This window comes from Hemiscyllium ocellatum, chromosome 15, assembly GCF_020745735.1.
Source record: "Hemiscyllium ocellatum isolate sHemOce1 chromosome 15, sHemOce1.pat.X.cur, whole genome shotgun sequence".
NCBI classification, from domain to species: Eukaryota; Metazoa; Chordata; class Chondrichthyes; order Orectolobiformes; family Hemiscylliidae; genus Hemiscyllium; species Hemiscyllium ocellatum.
Window position 1 is genome coordinate 61,585,457 of NC_083415.1, and position 25,127 is coordinate 61,610,583.

General features: G+C 41.9%; 1 protein-coding gene across 4 annotated transcripts in view; it reads left to right on the forward strand.

The window, feature by feature from the left end:
• Positions 1–561: 561 nt before the first annotated feature.
• unm_sa1614 (un-named sa1614) overlaps positions 562–25,127 on the forward strand; it is a 273,238-nt gene continuing 248,672 nt past the window's right edge. For 2 of the 4 annotated variants that reach the window (XM_060836537.1, XM_060836539.1), the window contains exon 1: positions 631–848. In XM_060836537.1, the coding sequence (XP_060692520.1) occupies positions 723–848 (126 nt within the window). In that variant the 5' untranslated portion in view covers positions 631–722. Of the gene's footprint in view, positions 849–25,127 lie in introns of all 4 variants that reach the window. The other 2 variants (XM_060836540.1, XM_060836538.1) reach the window with 2 other exon arrangements.

Sequence of the window (25,127 nt, forward strand, 5' to 3'; positions counted from 1 at the left end):
ACTTTGAACACAATGAGATCATGTTCTCATTGAAAGATACTGGAAACTAGAACGAACTGTATTTTTGCTACAGTTCTGCCTGTACACATGTAAATGCTATAAATTTTAATTAGTGTGGTGCAGGCATGATGGACCAAGTGGCATTTTTCTGGGCAGTGGACTTTTTATAATTCTATAATTCAGCCTTAAATCCAAAAATAAAAATTGACAGTTGACATCAAGCTGATCCATTGAGGCTGCCGCATGTAACATGGTTTTGGAAAAGCTGAAAGTGGGAAGAAGGAAAGTAAATATTTGCGATTAGTTCAATTTAAAAGCAAACTAAACACTTGTAATATATTCCATGCTAATTTCCCTCCCCCTTCCTTCCCTCACCTCGGACAACTTGCAACGAGTGAACGAACTGACCACGCGACAGAGGTGGCGGTTGGTGCCAGCGGGAGGCGCGCGGGCGGCGGTTTGAGCCAGCGCGAGACGCGCGCGCGTGAGCACGCGGACGGGCGGCGTTTGTGGGGTGGGGGGCCGCGCGCCGGCGGCGCGTGCACCGTCCTCAGCATTTCCTTCCCTGTGAAGCCAAGCACCGCCGGCAGAGACGGGCGGGCGGCAACAGGAGGTGTTCTGTGTCACTGATCCTGGAGTCTCTCGTTCTGTCCCTTCACCTTTCTCCCTCACCCACCTTCCCCCTCATTCCGGCGAGGGAAAACAAACCGACACTTGAAAACATGCCGGAGGTGATCTCTGTGCAAGAATTTATCCGCGAAACTCAGGAGGACCACAGCTCGCCGACAACCTCCTCCTTCACCACCAAAATGGCAAACTGCAGGAACACAGTGACTGCACTCGAGGAGGTAAAAGCTCCCCCTCAACCCCACCCCGGCTGACTGCTGCTCACTGATAGTGTTTATCATTGTTATTTATGTGTCAGGCACGTCTAGCTGTCCAACTCTTCCCTGTCTCATTTCTCTCTGCTTTCCTGCATCTAAGATTTTTGAATGACAAACTGTGGCTCGGAACACAGTCTGTGTTGTCCAGCTCCGCAAATTCTTATTATCCCGTTCAAACAGCCCCCCCCCCCTTTGATATTTGAATCACAAATACCTATGTTTTCCTTTTGATTCGCAATTTCACCCCTCCCCTGGATCTATTCCTTTTGTCTTCATCCAACCTCGCAATCAAGATGGCAAACTCTAAGAACACATTTCTGCCTTGTGCCCCTGACATCGCATTTTAATCTTAACGCATATTTTATATTCCCTCTTCGTTTGACAATTCTGCACCTCCTTTCGTAATTCTCTGCTCTACATCAGGACTCAAGTTGCCATTATTTTACGTTGTGTATTTTGTTCTCTGTGCAAGCTCTAGTGAACATTGCTGAATTCGTACTTTGAGCCCAGAATTTTCTTCACCTGTAGAAATTCATTGCATTAGCAGCAAACGGATCGCTAAATCTTACACGGATAAATGCGTAATAATAACTGTTGGCAGAGCAAATTTACAAAGTTTCAAAATCAAATTGTGAATGTGGTAAATGTGGCTCTGTGAAGTACGGAGAGTACATATTATTTGGATTTTCCACTTTATTATAATTAATTATAGACAAATTAGAATAAATGATAATTTATATTTGGAGAGATGGCTTTAAAATGCAAACTGTATTTGATATTGCTTTTCTTTCTATGTAAAGCATGGGAGAGATATTGAACAATCTTTAAAGTTGTACATTGCTACGTTTTTGATTGTTCCATGAAGTGGGACTCTAAAGCTTTTAAACTGATGAGATCATGTTTGCAATCTTGGATTTGTTTAATGCTGAACTGAATGAAGTGATGAGTAAAATATGATTTCTGCAGGAAGGAAAATAATTATTTCTGTTTTTATAAAATAAATGATATTTCCTGGTTGTGACTTTTTAAATCTAATAAATTGAAGATGATTGCAACAACCCTGATTGGCAAAAGTTAAAACAGGATATTGGGAAAGGGAACTTTGAGGAATTCCCTCTGGAAGACTTGGTAAACTAATAGTGGTTGGTTGAGTAATTTCCCAAACAGGTCTGTCGCAGATTGTGTAAAATTTAGTCGTAGGCAAAGGAAACTTTCTTTAGTATTTTTCCATCTGTCTATACTAAACCAAGCTAAACGCTTTCGCAGCATACACAAATCCTACCACAAGAATCAGTTGCTAAAGGTACATGAAAACACCCAGCGGTTACTCTCGTAATTTTCTGTTTTCCTTGTTCATTGAAGGAAGGTATTTGGCTTCTATTTATTATCTCTCCACAGCAGAATGTAGAGTTTGTCAATTCAGCATGCAGAGAAATATGATTATAAAAGTTGCAATTTATCACTCTATAGTCATTTTATTATGTCAGTATAGTTCATTTTGTAATGTGAAAAAAACCTACAACCTAATGGTTACCATTAGCAGTACAAAAACAGTGCCACAATTGAAACATGTTCCATTTTAAATTAGAAGTGCGTCTGCATGTGTGTTTATGAAAGATAACCTTGTCCAGTTAAAAATGATGTTGTAATTTAAGTTACATTGCCTTAGAATTAAACTCCACTTCAATGTTTGTTACTGGAATATCTTTACTAATTGTTGAAGTAAAACAAAAAGCTGTAAAGACCTGGAATAAGAACTAAAAGTAAAGTGGTAGAATCATACAGGAGGGTCCCTCAGATTTTGTAAAATAAGCTAATTGTCATAGAGTCATAGAGGTGTACAACATGGAAACAGACCCTTTGGTCCAACCTGTCCATGCCAACCAGATATCCCAACCCAATCTAGTCCCACCTGCCAGCACCCAGCCCATATCCCTCCAAACCCTTCCTATTCATATACCCATCCAAATCCTCTTAAATGTTTTAATTGTACCAGCCTCCACGACATCCTCTGGCAGCTCATTCCATACACGTACCACCCTCTGCGTGAAAAAGTTGCTCCTTAGGTCTCGTTTATATCTTTCCCCTCTCACCCTAAACCTATGCCCTCTAGTTCTGGACTCCCCGACCCCAGAGAAAAGACTTTGCCTATAGGATACACTTTTTTCTATATTTGTTCGTGGGATATGGGCATTGTTGACTAGGCCAGCATTTATCTACCTTCCCTAGTTGCTCTTGAGAAAGTGATAGTGACCTTTTATTCTTGAACTGCTGCAGTTCATATACTGTAAGTGGACTCACAATGTGTTCAGGAGGTAATTCCAGAATTTTGACTGGCAACAGTGAAGGAATGTCAATATACTTCCAAGTCAGGATGGTGAGTGGCTTGGAAAGTAACTTGCACCAAGTATCTGGTATCCTGTCTTTCTAGATGGTAGTGGTCAAAGGTATGGACGGAGCTCTCAAAGCATCTTTGGTTTACTATGTCATCCACTTTCTCTTGTGTCTCCCTATTCCCATGACTATATTTAAGGACTAGAAGCAGTCTAGGTTGGTGAATATAAGTTTCGTGACTTTATTGTGGGATGTTTTCCCCACCTTTTGGAAGACTTGTGCCCTCACAGGTGGGTATAAATGATTCCATGACACTATTCTAGGAGTGGATAAGTGCTGCTGATATGCTCAACAAGCTTTAATCATTTTTTCGCAAGATATATGGTCATCCGAGCATGCCTGAAAGCATCTGTTTAGAGAAATCAGAGTTAATGTTTTGGGCCCAGTTACCCTTCTTCAGAACTGAAGAACAGTTTCTGGTTTTGTTTCTGATTTCCAGCATTGCACTTCTTTGATTCTTTCTTTTTACCATATATCTTATTGGCTTTGTGGGACTTAAGTGTGAACAAGCTGACTGCTATGATTTCCTGCAATACAGCAAAGATTAAACTTCAAAAATATCTCTTGGATGGAAACCCTTGTCCTGAGGTTGTATTTTTTTTTAACTTCCTCTATTACTTTCTCCTTTTGGCAGTGCAGAAATATATTTTTAAATATCTTGGCGCTATAAAGAGTTGAATATGGGAGACTACGATCTGTTGTACGTTTAAAATTTGGAATGATTTTTCGCGGCATAGAAAGATTACCTTAATTTGCTCATTACTTACAATACCTTACCACAATGGACTTTCCCTAACTAGAACAGACTATCATTAGCATTAAAATACTCTGCACCCTGCTGTTTGCACCACTGAGATCTGACAAATGAAATTAATTATGTTTCTTACACAAGCAATAGTGAGTTGCAGTTCTGATAGTATTTTGAAGTAATTCATTGGTGCTGTGAGTCAAAAGCATAATTACTACCACAAATATCACTATGAGTAGAGGCCTATAAATATCGGATGCTTGGTGGTCACCTTCCAAGATTCTTCAGAGTCTGGAACAGTGCCTACAGATTGGAGGGTGGCTATTCAAAAAGGGAGATTGAGAGAAAACAGGAAAGTATAGACCAGCAAGTATGATGTTGGTAGTGGGAAGATACTAGAGTCCATGATTAAGAATTTTATAGCAGAACAGTTAAAGAACAGTATTAGATGTACTGAGCATGGATTTATGAAAGGGAAATCATGCTTGACAAATCTACTGGAGTTCTTCAATGACATTACCAGTAGAGTTGATCAGTGGAACCAGTGTAATGTGCTTTATTTGGACTTATAGAAGGCTTTTGACATGGTCCTACGTAAGAGACTTATGTATTAAACTAAAATGCATGGGATTGGGGATAGTGTATTAAGATGGATAGAAAATTGGTTAGCAGACAGGAAATAAAGAATAAGAATAAACGGATCATCTTCTGAAAGGCAAGCAATGACTAATGGGGTGCCATGGGGATTGGTAGCAGGACCCCAGTCATTCATAATGTAAATTATTTAGATGAAGGAACTTAATGTAATATCTCAAAATTTGCAGATGACACAGAGCTGATTGGAAGGGTGAGTTGTGAAGACGATGCAGAGATGTTGCAGTCTGATTTGGACAGGTGGTGTGAGTGGCAGATGCCTGGTGGATGCAGTATAATGTGGCTAAATGTGAGGTTATCCACTTTGGTAGCAAAAGCAGGAAAGTGGATTATTATTTAAATGGCAGTAAATTGAGAGTGGGAAATGTTCAACGAGACTTGGGTGCTAGCAAGTTTTGAGAAGATTTGTAGCTCATGTTGAGGTTTTGCATGTAGGTTTGCTCGCTGAGCTTGAAGGTTCATTTTGAGATGTTTTGTCACCCTACTAGGTAACATCCTCAGTAGGCCTCAGGTGAAGCACTGAAAATTCCTGCTTTCTATTTATGTGTTTGTGTTTCTTTGGGTTGGTGATATTATTTCCTGTGGTGCTGTCATTTCCTGTGCTTTTTCTCAGAGGGTGGTAGATGGGATTGAACTTGATGTGTTTGTTGATAGAGTTTCGGTTGGAATGCCGTGCTTCTAGGAATTCTCATGAGTGACTTTGTTTGGCTTGTCTAGGATGGATATATTGTCCCAGTTGAAGTGGTGTCCTTCCTCATCCGAATGTAAGGATACTAGTGAGAGAGGGTCCTGTCTTTTTGTGGCTAGTTGGTGTTCATGTATCCTGGTGGCTAATTTTCTGCCTGTTTGTCCAATGTAGTGTTTGTTACAGTTCTTGCGTGGTATTTTGTAAATGATATTAGTTTTGCTTGTTGTCCATACAGGGTCTTTCAAGTTTATTAGCTGTTGTTTTAGTGTGTTAGTGGGTTTGTGGGCTACCATGATGCCAAGGGGTCTGAGTAGTCTGGCAGTCATTTGAGATGTCTTTGATGTAGGGGAGAGTGACGAGGGTTTCGAGGTGTATTTTGTCTGCTTGTTTGGGTTTGATGCTGAGAAATCGGCAGACTGTGTTCATAGGGTACCCTTTCTTTTTGAATACACGGCACAGGTGGTTTTCCTCTGCTTTGTGAACCTATAGTGTGTATTCAAAAAGAATGTACCCTATGAACACATTCCGCTGATTTCTCTACAACAAACCCAAACAAGCAGATGAAACACATCCAGAAACCCTAGCCACTCTCCCTTACATCAAAGACATCTTGGAAATGATGGCCAGACTACTAAGATCCCTTGGCATCATGGTAGCCCACTAACACACTATACTATGGGGAACCTTATCAAAATGCCTTACTGAAATCTATATACGCCACATCCACGGCTTAACCTCTATCAGCTTGTCTCGTCACATCCTCAAAGAACTCAATAAGCTTTCATTAACAAGGGGATTGAGTTTAAGAGCTGTAAGGTTTTGCTGCAGCTGTACAAAACCCAAAGACCACGCTTGGAATATTGTGTCCGGTTCTGGTCACCCTATTATAGGAAAGCTGCGGAGGCTTTGGAAAGGGTACAGAGAGGAAGCTGCCTGGACTGGAGGGTTTGTCTTATGAAGAGAGGTTGACTAAGTTCTGACTTCTCTCTCTGGAGAGAAGGAGGAAGAGAGATGACCTGTTCGAGGTGTACAAGGTAATGAGAGGCATGGATAGAGTTGATAACCAGAGACTTTTCCCCAGGGCAGGATTGACTGCCATGAGGGGTCATAGTTTTCAGGTGTTTGGCGGAAGGTATAGAGGAGACGTCAGAAGTAGGTTCATTACACAGAGAGTTGTGAGCGCACAGAATGCATTGCCAGCGGTGGTGGAAGCAGAGTCATTAGGGAGATTTGAGCGACTGCTGGAAATGCACATGGACAGTAGTGAATTAAGGGATGCGTAGGTTAGGTTATTTTGTTTTAGATTAGGATTAATACACGGCACAACATCATGGGCTGAAGGGTGTGTTCTGTGCTGTACTTTTCTATCTAAGGCTTGTAAGGCACGACCTGCCCCTCACAAAGTCATGGCGAAAGTGAGGACTGCAGATGCTGGAGATTAAAGTCAAGAGTAGAGTGGTGCTGGAAATGCACAGCAGGTCAGGCAGCATCCGAGGAGCAGGAAAATCGATATTTCGGGCGGGAGCCCTTCATCAGACATGGCTTTACAAAGCCATGTGGACTATTCTTAATCAAACTACATTTTTTGAAATAGTCATAAATCCGAGCTCTCAGAATCCTTTCCAGTACCTTGCAAACCACAGACGTAAGACTGACTAGTCTGTAATTCCCAGGGATTTCCCTATTCCCTTTCTTGAACAGAGGAACAATATTCGCCTCACTCCAGTCATCCGGTACTACTCCCGTGGAGAGTGAGGTTGCAAAGATCATTGCCAGAGGTGCAGCAATCTCATTTCTTGCTTCCCATAGTAACATTGGATATATTTGGTCAGGCCCTGAGGACTTATCTATCTTGATGCGTCCTGGAATTTCCAGCACATCCACTTTTTTAATATCAATCTGTTCAAGCCAATGTTCGTAGTGTTCTCACTATCAACAAGATCCCTCTCTCTAGTGAATACTGAAGCAAAAAACTCATTTTGGGTCTCTTCAGACTCCAGGCACAAATTCCCTTTGCTATCCCTGATCGGCTCCACCCTCTTTCTGATCATTTTCTTATTCCTCACGTAAATGTAGAACACGTTTGGGTTTTCCCTAATCCTTCCTGCCAAAGCTTTTTTTGTACACCCTCCTAGCTCTCAGTCCGTTTTTGAGTTCCTTTCTAGCTACTCTGTAATTCTCCAAAGATATGCTAGATCGGGCAGAGGGCATTGGGTGGCCTTGTTGGTGAGGAATGATAGTCAGTCCCTTGCAAGGGGGGAGCGTAGAATCAGGAGATGTAGAGTCAGTATGGATAGAGCTGAGAAATTCTGTGTAGAAATACTCTAATGGGAATTATCTACAGGCCCCCAAACAGTAGCCTGGATGTAGGGTGTAAGTTGAATAAGGAATTGAAATTGGCCTGTTGCGAAGCTATTACTACAGTTGTTGTGGGGGATTTCAACATGCAGGTAAACTGGGAGAATTAGGATGGTACTGGACCCCAAGAAAGGGAGTCTGTGGAGTGCCTCCGAGATGGATTCTTAGAACAGCTTGTACTGGAGTCTACCAGGGAGAAGGCAATTCTGGATCCAGTATTGTGCAACGAACCAGATTTGATCAGGGACCTCAAAGTAAAGGTGCCATTAGGAGGTAGCGAACATATTACGGTAAGTTTTAATCTGCACTTTGAGAGGGAGAAGGGAGAATCAGAAGTGTCAGTATTGCAGTTGAACAATGGAGCTATGTGGGAGGAACTGTCTAAAGTTCAATGGTTCAATACCCTAGCAGGGATGGCAGTGGAACAAGAATGGCAGGTATTTATGGATATAATGCAGAAGGTGCAGGATCAGTTCATTCCAAAGGGGAAGAAAGAACCTAAGGGGAGGTGGGGGTGGCCGTGGCTGACGGGGGAAGTTAAGGACTGTATAAAGATAAAAGAGAAGAAGTATAACATAGCAAAGATAAGCGGGCAGCCGGAGGACTGGGAAACCTTGAAAGAGTAACAGAGGATAACTAAAAAGGCAATATGCAGAGAAAAAATGAGGTACAAAGACAAACTGGCCAAAAATATAAAGGAGGATAGTAAAAGCTTTTTTAGGTATGTGAAAAGAAAAAAATTGGTTAAGACTGAAATCGGGCCCTTGAAGACAGAAATGGGTGAATTTATTATGGGGAACAAGGATGTAACAGAAGAGTTGAGTAGGTACTTTGGATCTGTCTTGACTGGAGAAGACACCAGCAATCTCCCAAATGTAATAGTGGCTGAATGTAATGGGTGAACTGAAGGGAATTTATTTTAGGCAGGAAATGGTGTTGGATAGACTGTTAGGTCTGAAGGCTGATAAGTCCCTGGGATCTGATGGTCTGCATCCCAGGGTACTTAAGGAGGTAACTCTGGAAACCATAGATGCATTGGTAATCATTTTCCATGTTCTATAGATTCAGGATCAATTCCTGCAGATCGGAGGTGGCTAATGTTCTCCCACTTTTCAAGAAGGGAGGGAGAGAAAAAACAGGGAATTATAGACTGGTTCGCCTGACATCATTGGTGGGAAAAATGCTGGAGTCAATTATAAAAGATGAAATTACGACTCATTTGGATAACAGTAATAGGATAGATCAGAGTCAGCATGGATTTACAAAGGGGAAATCGTGTTTGCCAAATCTTCTGGAATTCTTTGAGTCTGTAACTATGAAGATGGACAAAGGAGAACCAGTAGATGTAGTGTATCTGAACTTTCCGAAAGCCTTGGATAAAATCCCACATAGGAGATTAGTGAGCAAAGTTAGGGCACATGGTATTGGGGGCAAAATACTGACTTGGATTGAAAATTGACTGGCTGACAGAGGGAGGTCATGCCTAACACATTTGTTAGAATTTTCAAACAATATGATCAAGTATTGATCATTTGTAGCACCTCATATTTGGAGACCAAATATGATGAGAGAGTATTTAATGAATGGCAAGACACTGGGTGGCTTAGAGGCACAGAGGGATCTTGGGGGTAATCATTCACAGATCCTTGAAGTCAGCAGAGCACGTGACCAATGGGCTGAGAAGTGGCAGATGGAGTTTAACTCAGATACATGCGAGGTGCTGCATTTTGGGAAAGCAAATCTTAGCAGGCTTATACACTTCATGATAAGGTCTTAGGGAGTGTTGTTAAACAAAGAGACCTTGGAGTGCAGGTTCATACCTCCTTGAAAGTGGAGTCGCAGGTAGATAGGATGGTGAGGAAGGCGTTTGGTATACTTTCCTTTATTGGTCAGAATATTGAGTACAGGAGTTGGGAGGTCATATTGCGGCTATACAGGACATTGGTTAGGCCACTGTTGGAATATTGCATGCACTTCTGGTCGTCTTCCTATCGAAAAGATGTTGTGAAACTTGAAGGGTTCAGAAAAGATTTACAAGGATGTTGCTAGGGTTGGAGGATTTGAGCTATAGGGAGAGGTTGAACAGGCTGGGGCTGTTTTCCCTGGAGCATTTACCACAAGGATCAGGACTGGGATCCTTTTTGTTTGTAATATGCAATGTTAACCAAGTTTTCAGATGACACTAAGTTTGACAGGAAGGTTAATAGTGAAGAAGATAGGTTGTAGGTTACAGGAAGATATAGATGGGTTTGTCAGATGGACAGATCACACCACTATGACTCTGAGAGGAAGCAAAGAGAAGCGACAAACTAGTCTCTTTTGGAATGGCAGGCGGTGACTAGTAGGGTACTACAAGGTTCGTTGCTGGGAACGCAGCTGTTTACAATATACCGTAATGATATAGATGAAGGCATTAAAAGTAATATTAGCAAATTTACTTATGACAAAGCTGGGTGACAGGGTGAAAGTGAGGAAGATGTGAGAATGCAGAGTGACTTGGACAGGCTAGGTGAGTGGACGGATGCATGTCAGATGCAGTTTACTGTGGATAAATATGTGGTATCCATTTCGGTGGCAAGAACAGGAAGGCAGATTACAATCTAAATGGAGTCACATTAGGTAAAGGGGAAGGACAACGAGATCTAGGTGCTCTTGTACATCAGTCAATGACAGCAAGCATGCAGATACAGCAGGCAGTGAAGAAAGCCAATGGCATGCTGGCCTTCATAACAAGAGGAATATAGGAGCAAAGAGGTCTTTCTGCAGCTGTATAAGGCCCTGGTGAGACCACACCTGGGGTATTGAGTACAGTTGTGGTCTCCAAATATGAGGAAGGACATTCTGGCTATTGAGGGAGTGCAGACTAGGTTCACGTGCTCAATTCCTGGAATGGCGGGACTATCATATGTTGAAAGATTGGAGCGACTGGGCTTGTATGCACTAGAGTTTAGAAGGATGAGCGAGGATCATAAGATTATTAAAGGATTGGACACTCTGGAGGCAGGAAGCATGTTTCCGTTGATGGGTGAGTCCAGAACCAGAGGACATAGTTTAAAAATAAGGATTAGGCCCCTTAGAACAGAGTTGAAGAGAAACTTCTTCACCCAGAGAGTGGTGGGTGTATGGAATGCTCTGCTCCAGAAGGTTGTGGAGGCCAAGTCTCTGGATACTTTCAAGAAAGAGATGGATAGAACTCTTAAAGATAGTAGAATCGAGGGTTATGGGAATAAGGCGGGAACAGGTTACTGATTGTGGATGATCAGCCATGATCATAATGAATGGTGGTGCTGGCTTGAAGAGCCGAATGGTCTACTCCTGCACCTATTGTCTATTGTCTATCTTTGCTTCCTCGACCTTGAGTAAGTTTCATTCTTCCTCTTGATGAGAAGTTCCTCTTCTCTTGTCATCCAAGGCTCCTTCACCTTACCACTTCTTGTCTGTTGGGTCAAAGTTATCCAACACTCGCAACAAGTCCTCCTGAAACAAACTCCACATTTCTGTTGTACGTTTCCTGTACAACAATTGTTCCCAATTTATACTTCACAGCTCCTGTCTAACAGCAGTATAATTTCCCCTCCTCCCAATTAAATACCTTCCCATACTGTCTGTTCCTATCCCTCTCCATGGCTGTGGTAAAGGTGAGGCAGTTGTGGTCACTGTCACTGAAATGCTGTCCCACCAAGAGATCTGATATCTGGCCTGGTTCGTTGCCTAGCACCAAATTCAATATGGCCTCCCCCAGTCAGCCTATCCTCATATTGAGTCAGGAATCCCTCCTGGACACACATGACAAAATAGGTTCCATCCAGATTTGCTACACTGAGGAAATTCCAATCAATATTGGAAAAGTTGAAGTCGCCCATAACAGCAACTCTGTTAGATCTATACCTCATTCCTGACGAAGGGCTCATGCCCGAAACATCGATTCTCCTGCTCCTTGGATGCTGCCTGACCTGCTGTGTCTTTCCAGCAACACATTTTCAGCTCTGATTTCCAGCATCTGCAGTCCTCACTTTCTCCTAGATCTATACCTTTCCAAGATCTGTTGTCCAATCTGTTTTTCCATCTCTCTGCTGCTGTCCGTAGAGAAAACCCAGTGTGTAGTTTGTGGCTTTTGTGAGACATTTCTTTGTCGATATCAACAATTTAAAATGAAATTTATCTTTCAGTTTGTTAATTCATGTTTAATTTACATTTGTTTAGATATGTGTTAAAGTAAAAGTTACAAAAAGTGAAATCTTATTGGTAATTTCCTGTCTGTGGGTCAATTTGTAAATTTGGTTGTTTTGGATTATGGTTTCCCTATAAGAATCATAACAATTTTTACGACATGGCAGTGAACCTTTCTGCTAATTAAACCAAACACCCAGAAAAGCTCATCTCACCTCATAATCTGTTAAACTATGAGTGATCGAGAACTCACAAATTGTATTATTTAAATTTTAAAAAATTATTCTTTAAATCTAAAAGTGAATGTTTTACAACAACTATTTAAAACTCTTAAGTATCCTGTCTCTTAAATGCTTGTTATCTGCCTCCCACTCTATCACATGATACTGTCCCCATAAAATTACATCAACTTAAGTTTAGTTGCTCTCTCTAACTGTCAAAATGTCTGCTTCTTTATATTGCAAACATTAGATAATCTCATTGGTTTGAGATTGGCAAAAACAATAAATTCAGATTTGTTTGGGTTTTAGTATTCTGGGGCAGAATGTAAACTGATTTGGTTAAATCTGAACTGTTTTGAAAACAGCATTCAAAACTCATGTCTTTGTTTCATAGCTAAATGTTACATATTTTCAAGCTGCTAGTCAGTCAAATGACTGGTGCCTGCAAGCTGTCAGTGCAAGACAGTTTTCACTTTCTCTTAAAGGTACAGTACATGTCTTCAACTTCATAGCATTAGTACTTTTGTGCATTCAGTAGTTGTCATAACTCACTGAAGTAGTGCACTGGAAATTAAGCTCTGGTAATCCCAGATACATCACAAAAGGTAAGGATAAGACCATAAGAAATAGGAATGGAAGTAAGGCCATTTGGCCCATCGAGTCCACTCCGCCATTCAATCATGGCTGAATGCCACTTACCCATACTCTTTCCGTATCCCTTAATTCCTTGCGAGGTTAAGAATGTTAACATAACCCACAATATTCCTCAATTTAGCCAGCTTTCAGACCTAACTTAATAGAAAACACTGATCACTGAACGTGAACTACTATTTATTGTCAGTGATTAGATTCTAACTACAGGTAACAGTTATAAACCATTGCATATAACATCACAAATAACCCACACACAAACAAACCCCAACAACTGGCCAGCGGTTTAGTGATTTCTGTTCAGAACATTGTTTTTCAGTTTTCTTTCTTTGGATGCTTCCACTGGTTTGCAAGAGATACAAAATGGCTGGTTAGCTTATAAAATATCTCCAACTTATCAACTGAAAAATCACAACTTGCAATTACTGCTGAAGAAAAAAATGAAATTATTTTCCTTGGTTTTAAATGGGTTTTGACTGCAGGACATGGAAAGAACACTCCTGTACCAGTGTAGATCAAAACTCTTCTCTGTATCATGTTCTTAGTCCTAAACTGTTCATTTACCTGACAACCAATCATGTTGTTTTTGGTAAGCAAAAGGCTTTTGTCATTGGTAGCTGGTTACTAGTCCATGGACCAATCAATATCTTGTTGCCACTCAGAGCTTTATTTGAATGTAGAACACCTCAGTCCCAGATTTTCTGTAATCATTCCAATTACTTCTTGTTTAATCAGCTACTGTCAGGTCGCTTGCTTTCAACTCGGGTGCTGGGACTAGATTAGGTTGGGACATCTGGCTGGCATGGACGAGTTGGACTGAAGGATCTGTTTCCATGCTCTACATCTCTGTGACTCTATGACTTTATGAATCATGCAGCCATCCTTTCAAAACAATGGTTTAAAACATAATAATAAAGAGATAATGGTATTTACACACTGCATTTTTTTAACTTAACCCTGTTGCAATAATGCAGCATGTTTGGCATTAGCAACCTTCAAAATAAACTAAGTTAGTATGAAGTATATTCCACAATATGTTTGAAAAAGTAGCATATGAATGATGATCAACCCAGTCGGTACAGGGGGAGTTGCTTTGTTTGATCACTTATTATTGACCTGCTTGTCTGTGGAACAGTGTTGATTATCATTGCAGTAGTGATGCAAGTGAAGGGCAGAAGTGCAGTTCAGGTTTTGTCATTCAAATGTGCAGATTAAGAAAGTTGGAACTTGCATTTCTGCAGCATCTTCACAGCCACAAGTCATCACAGGACATCAAAAGGCATATCAGAAGCAATTAGATTTAGGTTTCATTGTCATAAGTACAGGGAAACATGAGTACAGTGAAAAACATACAAAGCTGCCATTTCCAATGCCATCATGGTACAAAGATATCTAGGTACAAAATCTTCAGTATAAATAAGAAAAATAAAGAGATAAAGTTAAAAGTCCAACAATACAGCCCTTTAAAGTTGAGAAAGAGAGAAAAAAAGAGCAGATGGAGCAAGTGAGTCTGCGCGGGTCTGCAGCTCAAGTCATTGAAATTATGCTACTGTTGAAATGTCGGTAAGGCAAAAGCCAGTTTATGAATTGCAAAGTGCCATGAACAGTAATTAAATAAATGGCCAGCATAACTTTTTTTAGCTGTTGGATGAGTGGTAGAAATCAACAAGACACCAGGAGGTAGGATCTTGGAGTCAAACAGCACAGAAACACTTCCTTTATTTCTGAAGAAGAGTCACTGGACCTAAAACATTAATTCTGATTTCTCTCCACAGTGCTGCCAGACCTGCTGAGCTTTTCCAACAAGTTCTGATTTTATTTTGTTTCTGATTTCTGATTTACAACATCTGCAGTTCTTTTGTTTTTTTTATTGAGGAGAGGTTCCTTGCTCCTCTTCAAATGGTCTCATGGAATCTTTTGCATCCACCTGAGCCTCAGTTCAACAGCTGAACTGAAAGATGGCACCTGCAATTTGCAACACTTACTCAATAATATTGAAGTAGCAATCTAAAATACATAATGAAATATTTGGTGTGAGGTTCTGATTCAGATTAGTACAAAATTTCCCAGGCCCTATGGATATCGTGTGGGGTGCAGAAGGTTCCTGGAAAATATGGTTCAGTTGTGTCTGGATGGCTTTCTGCTACAATCCCCACCACCAAGAAGGTTTCCCAGGAGTAGACTGGAGCTTAGTTGATCCATGAAGGCTAGTTAACCAATTTTTCCAATTAAGGCCCCAATTAGGCGTTAGCTTGTCCTGACACTGATATTCTACTGAGATTGAAGCTTTATGTGCAGAGTCTATTCACTCAGTCATTGCTGCCTTCCAGCTAGAAACCAAGGGCACAAGGCCTCAGAGATGAAAGATTGCAGCCCCTGCTGTTCAGCCTGATGGCACTCCAACCCTTTAGATTTGGTTAATTAACATCTTGTAGGCAGTACCCATATTAAATTGCCCTCTTGTTCATCGCCTATCCAGGCAATGCCCACCTCTCCCACTGGGACCGCTAGCCTGACGTTGCTATGAGTCCTTTAATTGGACCTATAATCATGGGAGCTTATCTGAGGGCAGTGATTGTAGAGGCAGTCTGCAAGAGTGCATCAGTGGGCAGGTTGAGAACATGGGGAGGCTCAGGCCACTTGTACACCCCTCCAGTGAGTTCTACTCAACTCCCAGGAACATGTAACCTTAGGATAGCAATATTGAAGTTGATACCATAAAATTCATGGCAGTGTATATAATTTATCTGAGATACACATAAAGAAGCATGCTGAAATTAGAAATTGGTTTTCAAGTACAATGCTGAGCATATCTGCCAGTAAACCCATTTGCTATGCTGCATCAAATCACTGGTCCATTACCAAAAGGAGAATATGAAAATTACAGTTGCGGGGAATGCAAAGATGAATTTGCATTTTACCCTAATCCAATATTTGAAGAAGAGAGGGGAATATTTGAGTCATAGAGTCAGAGAAGTGTACAACACAGAAACAGATCCTTCGGTCTAACCCGTCCATGCCAACTAGATATCCTAAATTAATGTAGTCCCATTTAACAGGATTTTGCCCATATCTCTCTAAATATTTCCTATTCATGTACCCATCCAGATGCCTTTTAAATGTTAGAATTGTACCAGCCTGTACCGTTCCTCTTTATCATTGTCACCTTAAACCTTTGGCCTCTAGTTTTGGAGACCCCCCCCCCCCTGCCAGGGAAAAGACCTTGTCTATTTACCCTGTCCATATCCCTCATGATTTTATAAACTTCTATGAGGTCACCCCTCAGCACCCGACGCTGTAGAGAAAATAGCCCCAGCCAATTTAGCCTCTCCCTATAGCTCAAGCTCTCCAACTCCAACAACATTCTTATAAATATTTTTTGAACCCTTTCAAGTTTCACAGCATCTTTTCTATAGCAGGGAGACCAGAATTGCATGCAATATGACAAAAGTGGTCTATCTAACCATTGTCCTGTATAGCCACAACATGACCTCCCAACTCCTATACTCAGTGCACTGACCAATAAAGGAAAGCATACAAAATGCTTTCTTCATTACCCTATCTACCTGTGACTCCTCTTTCAAGGAATCCTTCTTATGTCCTTGTTAATATTTCTCCCTCGACCAACATCATGAAAATAAATTATATGCGCATGTATTTGTAAACCATAAATTGGCTGTCAAGAGTGGGGTGCTGGAAAAGGTCAGGCAGCATCCGGGGAGCAGGGGAATTGCCATTTCAGGCAAGAACCTTTTATCAGGATATAAATTGGCTGCCATTGTTCATGAAACTACAATAGTGATTTCACTTCAAATGTACTTAACTTGCAGCAGAGTATATACAGTATTGAGGTGTTCCAAGATTATGAAAGGGCGGTATTTAAACACAAGGTTTTTCTTGCTTTTGATATGTTAATCAAAATCTGTTTTTACATCCAGCTTATTTCTGGTTTGTTTCTGGTCACGTCCCTATAAAATAGGGCTTAATTTTCTCATTTTTGGTCAAGGGTTATTTTTATAGGGTTTTGTGGAGTTTGTCCCATCACGGCTGACAGTGACTACTCCCATGCTGTCTTCTGCTCCTCACATCAGTAATTGTGCCTCTCTTATGCTCTTCTCATGTAATAATGTGGCTGGAGAGGTAAAATTCCCATTGCTGCTGGTCTAGGCAGAGGCACCATATTTAAAACCCGGCTGTATTCTATCTCAGATGCTGCAAGGGAAGCTGGCACCTGCCTATCCAGAGAGGGATCTCAAAGCCCTGGTCAATGGGTAGTAATTAGGGTGGTTATCCTGTACTTTGTGAACCACCAAAGGCAGTCAAGGAACCAAATACAGCCAGCCCGGACACAGATAGCTGCCTCCATTAATGATGTCCCCAGTGTCAAATGGAATGCACAGCAGTACAGGAAAAAGGTCAGTGAACTTCTGCGCCCTGCAAGATTAAGTGCCATCATCTTATGTCTGTGACCTCATAATCGTTCTCACTCTGCTAATGCACACAAACCTCACCATACATGGGCTACCAACTTGACCTTTGCATGCAACACCTTCACTCAATAGCTGTCACCCCCCTCATCTTCCTCAACTACTTAAACCTTCCTGCACTCCAAGTGCAAAATGGGTGAGTACTAAGGAATGAGACTTAGAGCTATAAAATGCGTCCTGTGTAAATGCATGAGGTAGCCATGTATCCCTCTGGAAAGCAATCTAGCAAGAGCATGCGAGTCAAAGGTGTCCCTGAGCTTCAAAGTGAAGTCCTAAAGGGCTGAAGTGGATCCCAGGTTAGTGGCTATCAGCCATGATAATGGGGTGAGGGTTTTTGTTTGCTGATGCCAACTTTGGTAGATGAAGGAACACAATTGGTAAGCTGTCTGGAATTTGGCACCATATGGCTTCTCAGGACAGAGGGGGAGGATTGCAAGCTGCATCAAAATGAAGTAAGGTTAGCTATTAATGAGATGCAAAAACATTAGAAATAAGGTAGTTGTGCTTATAGCAAGATTCAGAAATTAAAGGAAAATTGGAATTTGTTTTTCCTGATATCAAGAGTCAGATTGTTCCATATTTTCCCAACTTCCTTGCCACTTAAGGGCTGGGAAATGTTTGCCCATAGTTTCCTCCTAAACCTGAAAGCAACATGTTCTTGTTTTCTTTCCAAAAATCCAATGTTGAAGGTGTTCTGATTCCATCTGTTGTCAGATTGATCCATACAACACACAATGCCATGTTCTGCATCTTTGCAGCATATACATTGCTGATCTTGGATACAATGTGTCATGTCTCAGAACCAACTTTTGAGCAAGAAAAAAATGAGAGCTGCAATTTTTTTCTAAAGGACCTTGCATCATCTTTGTGTTATCGAGATGAGGGCAATATTCTTCATGGCAATTCTTCCTGCCACCTGCAACTACTTCAGAAACAAGCATGCACACTTTTCCAAACACTCTATATCATCACATGTATTTTACATGTGACATCATGTTCAAAAGCAGTATTGCAAATGTGTAGGATATGCTGCAATTTTGAAATGGTGGGGAGAGAGGATGCTGGATGGCAGAGGGAAATGGCTTGGAGCAAGAAGGGAAGATGGCCCAGACACTGTGGATCAATGGCAACAAGGAGGGTCTAGGAGCCAGAGTAGGGAGAGATGGAGTGGCAAGGAGGGCCTACGAGGCAGGAGAGAGGCTGACAAAGAGGGCCCAAACACAGGAGCCCCTCTGTCTCCCTTCCTTTACAATTCCCCTGGCTCTCTCCCTTTGCTCACTCTGCTTCGCTCCTGGCTCCTGACGCAGTCACCTCTGCTCTGTGTTCTGATCTCCCCTCTCCCTAACTTCCCAGGTTCTGATCACCCCTTGCCATCTAAAAAATAGTAACTGATAACTTTGTCACTGCTGTTTGTGGGACTTTGCTGTAAGAACATTTATTGTTGTTGTTTCTCTATGTTTCAGACGTTGACTACACTTCTAAAGGCTCTGAAATTTTTATTTGACCATCTGGGCTAGTAAAAAACACTTTATAAAAGCAATTGTTTAAAAATATATGTAATCAATTAGACTCTATGTTGAAATAAATAAAGAACTAATAATAATATACATTTATATTATAGTTTTAACATGAATTCCAAAAAATTCCAAAGAGATTCACAGAGGTACAATTTGTAAAAAAAAAAGTTTGGTCAAATAAATTGCTTTGAAGAAGTTGTCTTAAGAGTTGAGTAGGCAGAGGAGTTTGGACAAGGAATGACAGACTGTAGGATTAAGGTGATTTTGCAAAACATCTTCAATCTGTTGACCGGTAAGCCCTAGAACTTCCAGTCATCTTGTCATTTCAATTCTGCACCTTGTTTCATTTGGACCTCTTCATTCTCAGCTTCCTGTAATGTTCCAATGAACCCGCTAGAAGCTCAAAGAACGGCATTTCACTTATCAACAGCAATTTTTCTATTCAGATTGAGTATAATGGTTTCAGACTATAACCTCTGCCTTCTTTTTGTTTGCTTTTTATTTGCTAGTTTTTAATTTATTCACTTGTTTTTTTCTTCCTTTGTCTTTTGCATAGCTGTTGCTCATTCTGCTTTCATACATCCTCCAGGCAATTCTGTACTTGCCCAATTACCACTCCCTTTAGCCTTCCAACTCTTTTGTCATTTATACTCTCCTGCTCTCCACCCTTTCACAGATGTAACAATTTGTTCAAGTTCCCATCCACTCTTCTTTCACATGCTTAAAGCCTATCACATTTCTAACTTTTCCCAGCTCTAATAAAAGGTCATTGACTGAAACATTGAGCTGGATTTTAATCAAAGGAGCAGGTCATAGTCATACAGCATAGAAACAGACCCTTCGGTCTAACCAGTCCATGCCGAACATAATTCCAAACTAAACTAGTTCTACCTGCTTGCTCCTGGCGCATGTCCCCCCAAGCCTTTTCTATTCATGTACTTAGGTAAAAATAATGACTGCAGATGCTGGAAACCAGAGTCTAGATTAGAGTGGTGCTGGAAAAGCACAGCAGCTCAGGCAGTACCCGAGGAGCAGTAAAATCGACATTTCGGGCAAAAGCCCTATCCTGATGAAGGGCTTTTGCCCTAAACGTCAATTTCACTGCTCCTCGGATGCTGCTTGAACTGCTGTGCTTTTCCAGCACTACTCTATTCATGTACTTATCCAAATGTCTTTTAAACGTAGTAATTGTACCCACATCCACCACTTCCTTAGGAAGTTCATTCTATATGCAAACCACCCTCTGTGTAAAAAAAATTTGCCTTTTTTTAAAAAAAGTTTTCTCCTCGCCTTAAAATTGTGCCACCATGGTCTTGAAATCCCCCATCCTACGGAAAAGACAATACCATTAACTCTACCTACACCCCTCATTATTTTATAAACTTCTATAAGGCTGCCATTCAACCTCCTACACTCCAGTGAAAAAGGTCCCAGCCTATCCAACCTTTCTTCATATTTCAAACCTTCCATATTCGGCAACATCCTGATAAATCTTTTTCTGCAGCATAGTAATATCCTTCCTATAACTGTGTGACCAGAACTGGACAAAGTATTCTAGAAGAGGCCTCACCAATGTCCTGAACAGCTTCAACATGACTTTTCAACTCTTATTCTCAAAGGTCTAAGCAATTATTGGAAGTTAGGAATTTTCAGAACTCCATGGTCCCACTGAGAATCTGGACATGGGCTAGAAACATGCCAGCTCCCTCTGAAGTTGGAAGGACGACCGTGCCAGCAGGTTAGAATGCAAAGACCTGCTTATTGGGACATTGGACCAGTTATATTCATAGTTGATAGGCTTTGAGCCCTCAACACTTATCCACATGCTGTCTCTGTGCCCCCTCCTGTCTTCTCATAAGTCCCTCATATCTCCCATGTTCCTTCCAAGTACCATGTTCCTTACATTCCAGCCTGTCCACATGCCCACTAACCAATATGTACTAGAATACAACCATGCATCATATATTAACATTGGCAAGTCTTGAAATGTTTTTTAAAAAGATAATGTTCCTTAAATGACTGACAGTTTTGGCAATCAAACTGAAAGTCCCATTTAGGAAACTTCTAACCCAGTGCAAATTAATATTCAGACATAGAGAAAAATTTCAAACAAGATTTGTGTTATTCCAAGGTAATAAAACAACAAAGCTCACAGTTCCCTCCAAGTTATGTAAATAATTCCTCACTGAATGCACCAGTCAGACTTGAAGCTCAGCCAATCCTTCATTTTCAAGATGTCTGGCAAATGTATCAACAGGGGCAGGCTGAACTCATGAGCAGACTTTTTTATATAGAATCCTCACAGTGTGGAAACAGGTCATTAGGCCCAACAAGTCCACACCAACCCTCTGAAGCCCATTCCACTGACACCCACCCCCCGTCCCTGTAACCCTGCATTTCCCATGGCTAATGCACCTAACCTACACAGCAGGAGTGTTGAGAGCAAGGATTAGGGGCTGCTGGGAAGGTAAATTTCCCTCTAAAAGGACTTATCTCAAGAGTGCGCACTTCCATTTTCAGCAGCAGTGGGAATGATGAGAGCGAGGAGCGGGGGAGCTGCCAGGAAGGTAAATTTCTCTGAAAGGACTTACCTTGAGAACCAGCAGCTTCCATTTTGCAGCAGCAGTGGGAGCGGTAAGAGCGAGGAGTGAGTGGGAGCGGTCAAATTGCGCTCTCGGAAAGTGAGTGAACTGATGCATTTGGACAGCGGCTGAACCCAAGACACTACGCGTGTAGTGTCTCGGGTTCAGCCGCTCTCCTCCTCTAACCAAAACAAAAGACTTTGTGGTGTGTTGATAAGGTAAAGTTTGTCTTTTTTTTAATTGTGTGATTGGTAAAAAATTTTCTTTTTTTCCTTTTTTCATTTATCTATTATTTGATATTATAGTTGGACTAAATTAAGTTTAAGATAGAAAATGGCAGGAGATCTCAGACCCATGTTACGCTCCTCTTGCTCAATGTGGGAGCTCAGGGACATGGCTGATGCCCCTGACTCCTACGCATGGAGGAAGTGTGTTCAGCTGCAGCTCTTGTTCGACCACATGAAAATAGACAATAGACGATAGGTGCAGGAGTAGGCCATTCGGCCCTTCGAGCTGGCACCACCATTATGATCATGGCTGATCATTCACAATCTGTATCCTGTTCCTGCCTTATCCCCATAACCCTCAATTCCATTATTTTAAAGAGCTCTATCCATCTCTTTCTTGAAAGTATCCAGAGACTTGGCCTCCACTGCCTTCTGTGTCAGAGCACTCCATATATCCACCACTCTCTGGGTGAAGAAGTTTCTCCTCAACTCTGTTCAAAATGACCTACACCTTATTTCTAAACTGTGTCCTCTGGTTCTGGACTCACCCATCAGCGGAAACATGCCTCCTACCTCCAGAGTGTCCAATCATTTAATAATCTTATATGTGTCAATCAGATCCCCTCTCATCCTTCGAAACTCAAGGGTATACAAGACCAGTCGCTCCAATATTTCAACATATGACAGTCCCGCCATTCCAGGAATTAACCTCGTGAACCTACGCTGCACTCCCTCACTAACCAGAATGTCCTTCCTCAAATTGGAGACCAAAACTGCACACAATACTCCCAGGTGCGGTCTCACGAGGGCCCTGTATAGCTGCAGAAGGACCTCTTTGCTCCTATATTCAATTCCTCTTGTTATGAAGGCAGCATGCCATTAGCTTTCTTCACTGCCCACTGTACGACTCTGGAGCTGTGGATGTACTCACTTTGGAGCATCCATGATGCTGAGGAGATAGTGGATAGCACGTTTAGTGAATTGGTGACACTGCAGATTAGGATTGCTGAGGGAGAAGGGGAATGGGTGACCAAAATGTGGAGAAAGAGCAGGAAGGCAGTGCAGGTGTCCCCTGCAGTCAACTCCTTCTAAAACAGGTATACCATCTTGGATACTTTTCGGGGAGATGGCTCACCAGAGGAAGACAGCAGTAGCCAGGCTCATGGCACTATGGCTGGCTCTGTTGTACAGAACGGTGAGAAGAAGAGTGGAAGGGCTATGGTCATAGGGCATTCAATTGTAAGGGGAGTAGATAGGTGGTTCTTTGGTCGAAAACGAAACTCACGAATGGTATGTTACCTCCCAGGCTACAGAACATTCTGAAGGGGGAGGGTAACAGCCAGATGTTGTGATGCATATAGGCACCAATGATTTAGACAAAAAACAGAATGAGGTCTGACAAGCTGAATTTAGGGAGTTATGAGCCAAGTTAAAAAGTAGGACCTCAGAGGCAGTGATCTCAGGATTGCTACCAGTGCCACGTACTAGTCAGAGTAAAAATGAAAGATGAAAGAATAGGCAGGATGAATCCATGGCTTGACAGTTGGTGCATGAGGTAGGGGTACAGATGTTTGGGACATTGGGACCAATTCTGGGGGAGATGGGACTATTACAAATTAGATGGTCTATACCTGGGCTGGACTGGAACCAATGTCCTCGGGGTGCTTTTGCTAACGTTGTTGGGAAGGGTTTAAACTAATGTGGAAGGGCTGGGGTGGGAACCAAATGAAGTTAGTGGACAGCAAGGAGGTAGAAACTAAAGCCTGTAAGGAACTAGATAATGAAGTCAGCGTGACTAAGGGGAAGTGTAAGCCGGGAGCAGATAGAGTCATAGAGATGTACAGCATGGAAACAGACCCTTCGGTTCAACCCGTCCATGCCGACCAGATATCCCACCTGCCAGCACCCGGCCCATTTCCCTCCAAACCCTTCCTATTCATATACCCATCACATGCCACTTAAATGTTGCAATTGTACCAGCCTCCACGACATCCTCTGGCAGCTCATTCCATACACGTACCACCCCCTGCGTGAAAAAGTTGCTCCTTAGGTCTCGTTTATATCTTTCCCCTCTCACCCTAAATCTACGCCCTCTAGTTCTGGATTCCCTGACCCCAGGGAAAAAAACTTTGTCTATTTATCCTATCTATGCCTCTCATAATTTTGTAAACCTCTATAAGGTTACCCCTCAGCCTCTGATGCTCCAGGGAAAACAGCCCCAGTCTGTTCAGCCTCTCCCTGTAGCTTAGCTCCTCCAACCCTGGCAACATCCTTTTAAATATTTTCTGAACCCTTTCAAGTTTCACAGCATCTTTCCGATAGGAAGGAGACCAGAATTGCATGCAATGTTCCAACAGTGGCCTAACCAATGTCCTGTACAGCCGCAACACGACCTCCCAACTTCTGTACTCAATTCTCTGACCAATAAAGGAAAGCATACCAAATGCCGCCTTCACTATCCTATCTACCTGAGAACTCCACTTTCAAGGAGCTATGAATCTGCTCTCCAAGGTCTCTTTGTTCAGCAACACTCCCTAGGACCTTACCATTAAGTGTACAAGTCCTGCTAAGATTTGCTTTCCCAATATGCAGGACTTCGCATTTATTTGAATTAAACTCTATCTGCTCCTTCTCAGCCCATTGGCCCATCTGGTCAAGATCCTGTTGTAATCGGAGGTAACCCTCTTCACTGTCCACTGCACCTCCAATTTTGGTGTCATCTGCCAACTTATTAACTGTGTCTCTTATGCTCGCATCCAAATCATTTATGTAAATGACAAAAAGAAGAGGACCCAGCACCAATCCATGTGGCACTCCACTGCTCATAGGCCTCCATGGGGAACATAGAACAATACAGCACAGAACAGGCCCTTCGGCCCACGATGTTGTGCTGAACATTTGTCCTAGCTTAAGCACCTATCCATGTACCTATCCAATTGCCGCTTAAAGGTTGTCGGACGCCTTACTGAAGTCCATATAGATCACATTGCCCTCATCAATCTTCTTTGTTACTTCCTCAAAAATCTCAATCAAGTTTGTGAGACATGATTTCTCAAGCACAAAGCCATGTTGACTATCCCGAATCAGTCCTTGCCTTTCCAAATACATTTACATCCTGTCCCTCAGGATTCCCTCCAACAACTTGCCCACCACCGAAGTCAGGCTCATCGGTCTATAGTTCCCTGGCTTATCTTTACCGCCCTTAAACACCACGTTTGCCAACCTCCAGTCTTCCGGCACCTCACCTGTGACTATCGATGATACAAATATCTCAGCAAGAGGCCCAGCAATCACTTCTCTAGCTTCCCATAGAGTTCTCGGGTACACCTGATCAGGTCCTGGGGATTTATTTACTTTTAACCATTTCAAGACATGCAGCACTTCCTCCTCTGTAATCTAGACATTTTGCAAGATGTCACCATCTATTTCCCTACAATCTATATCTTCCATATCCTTTTCCACAGTAAATACTGATGCAAAATATTCATTTAGTATCTCCCCCATTTTCTGCAGCTCCACACAAAGGACGCCTTGCTGATCTTTGGG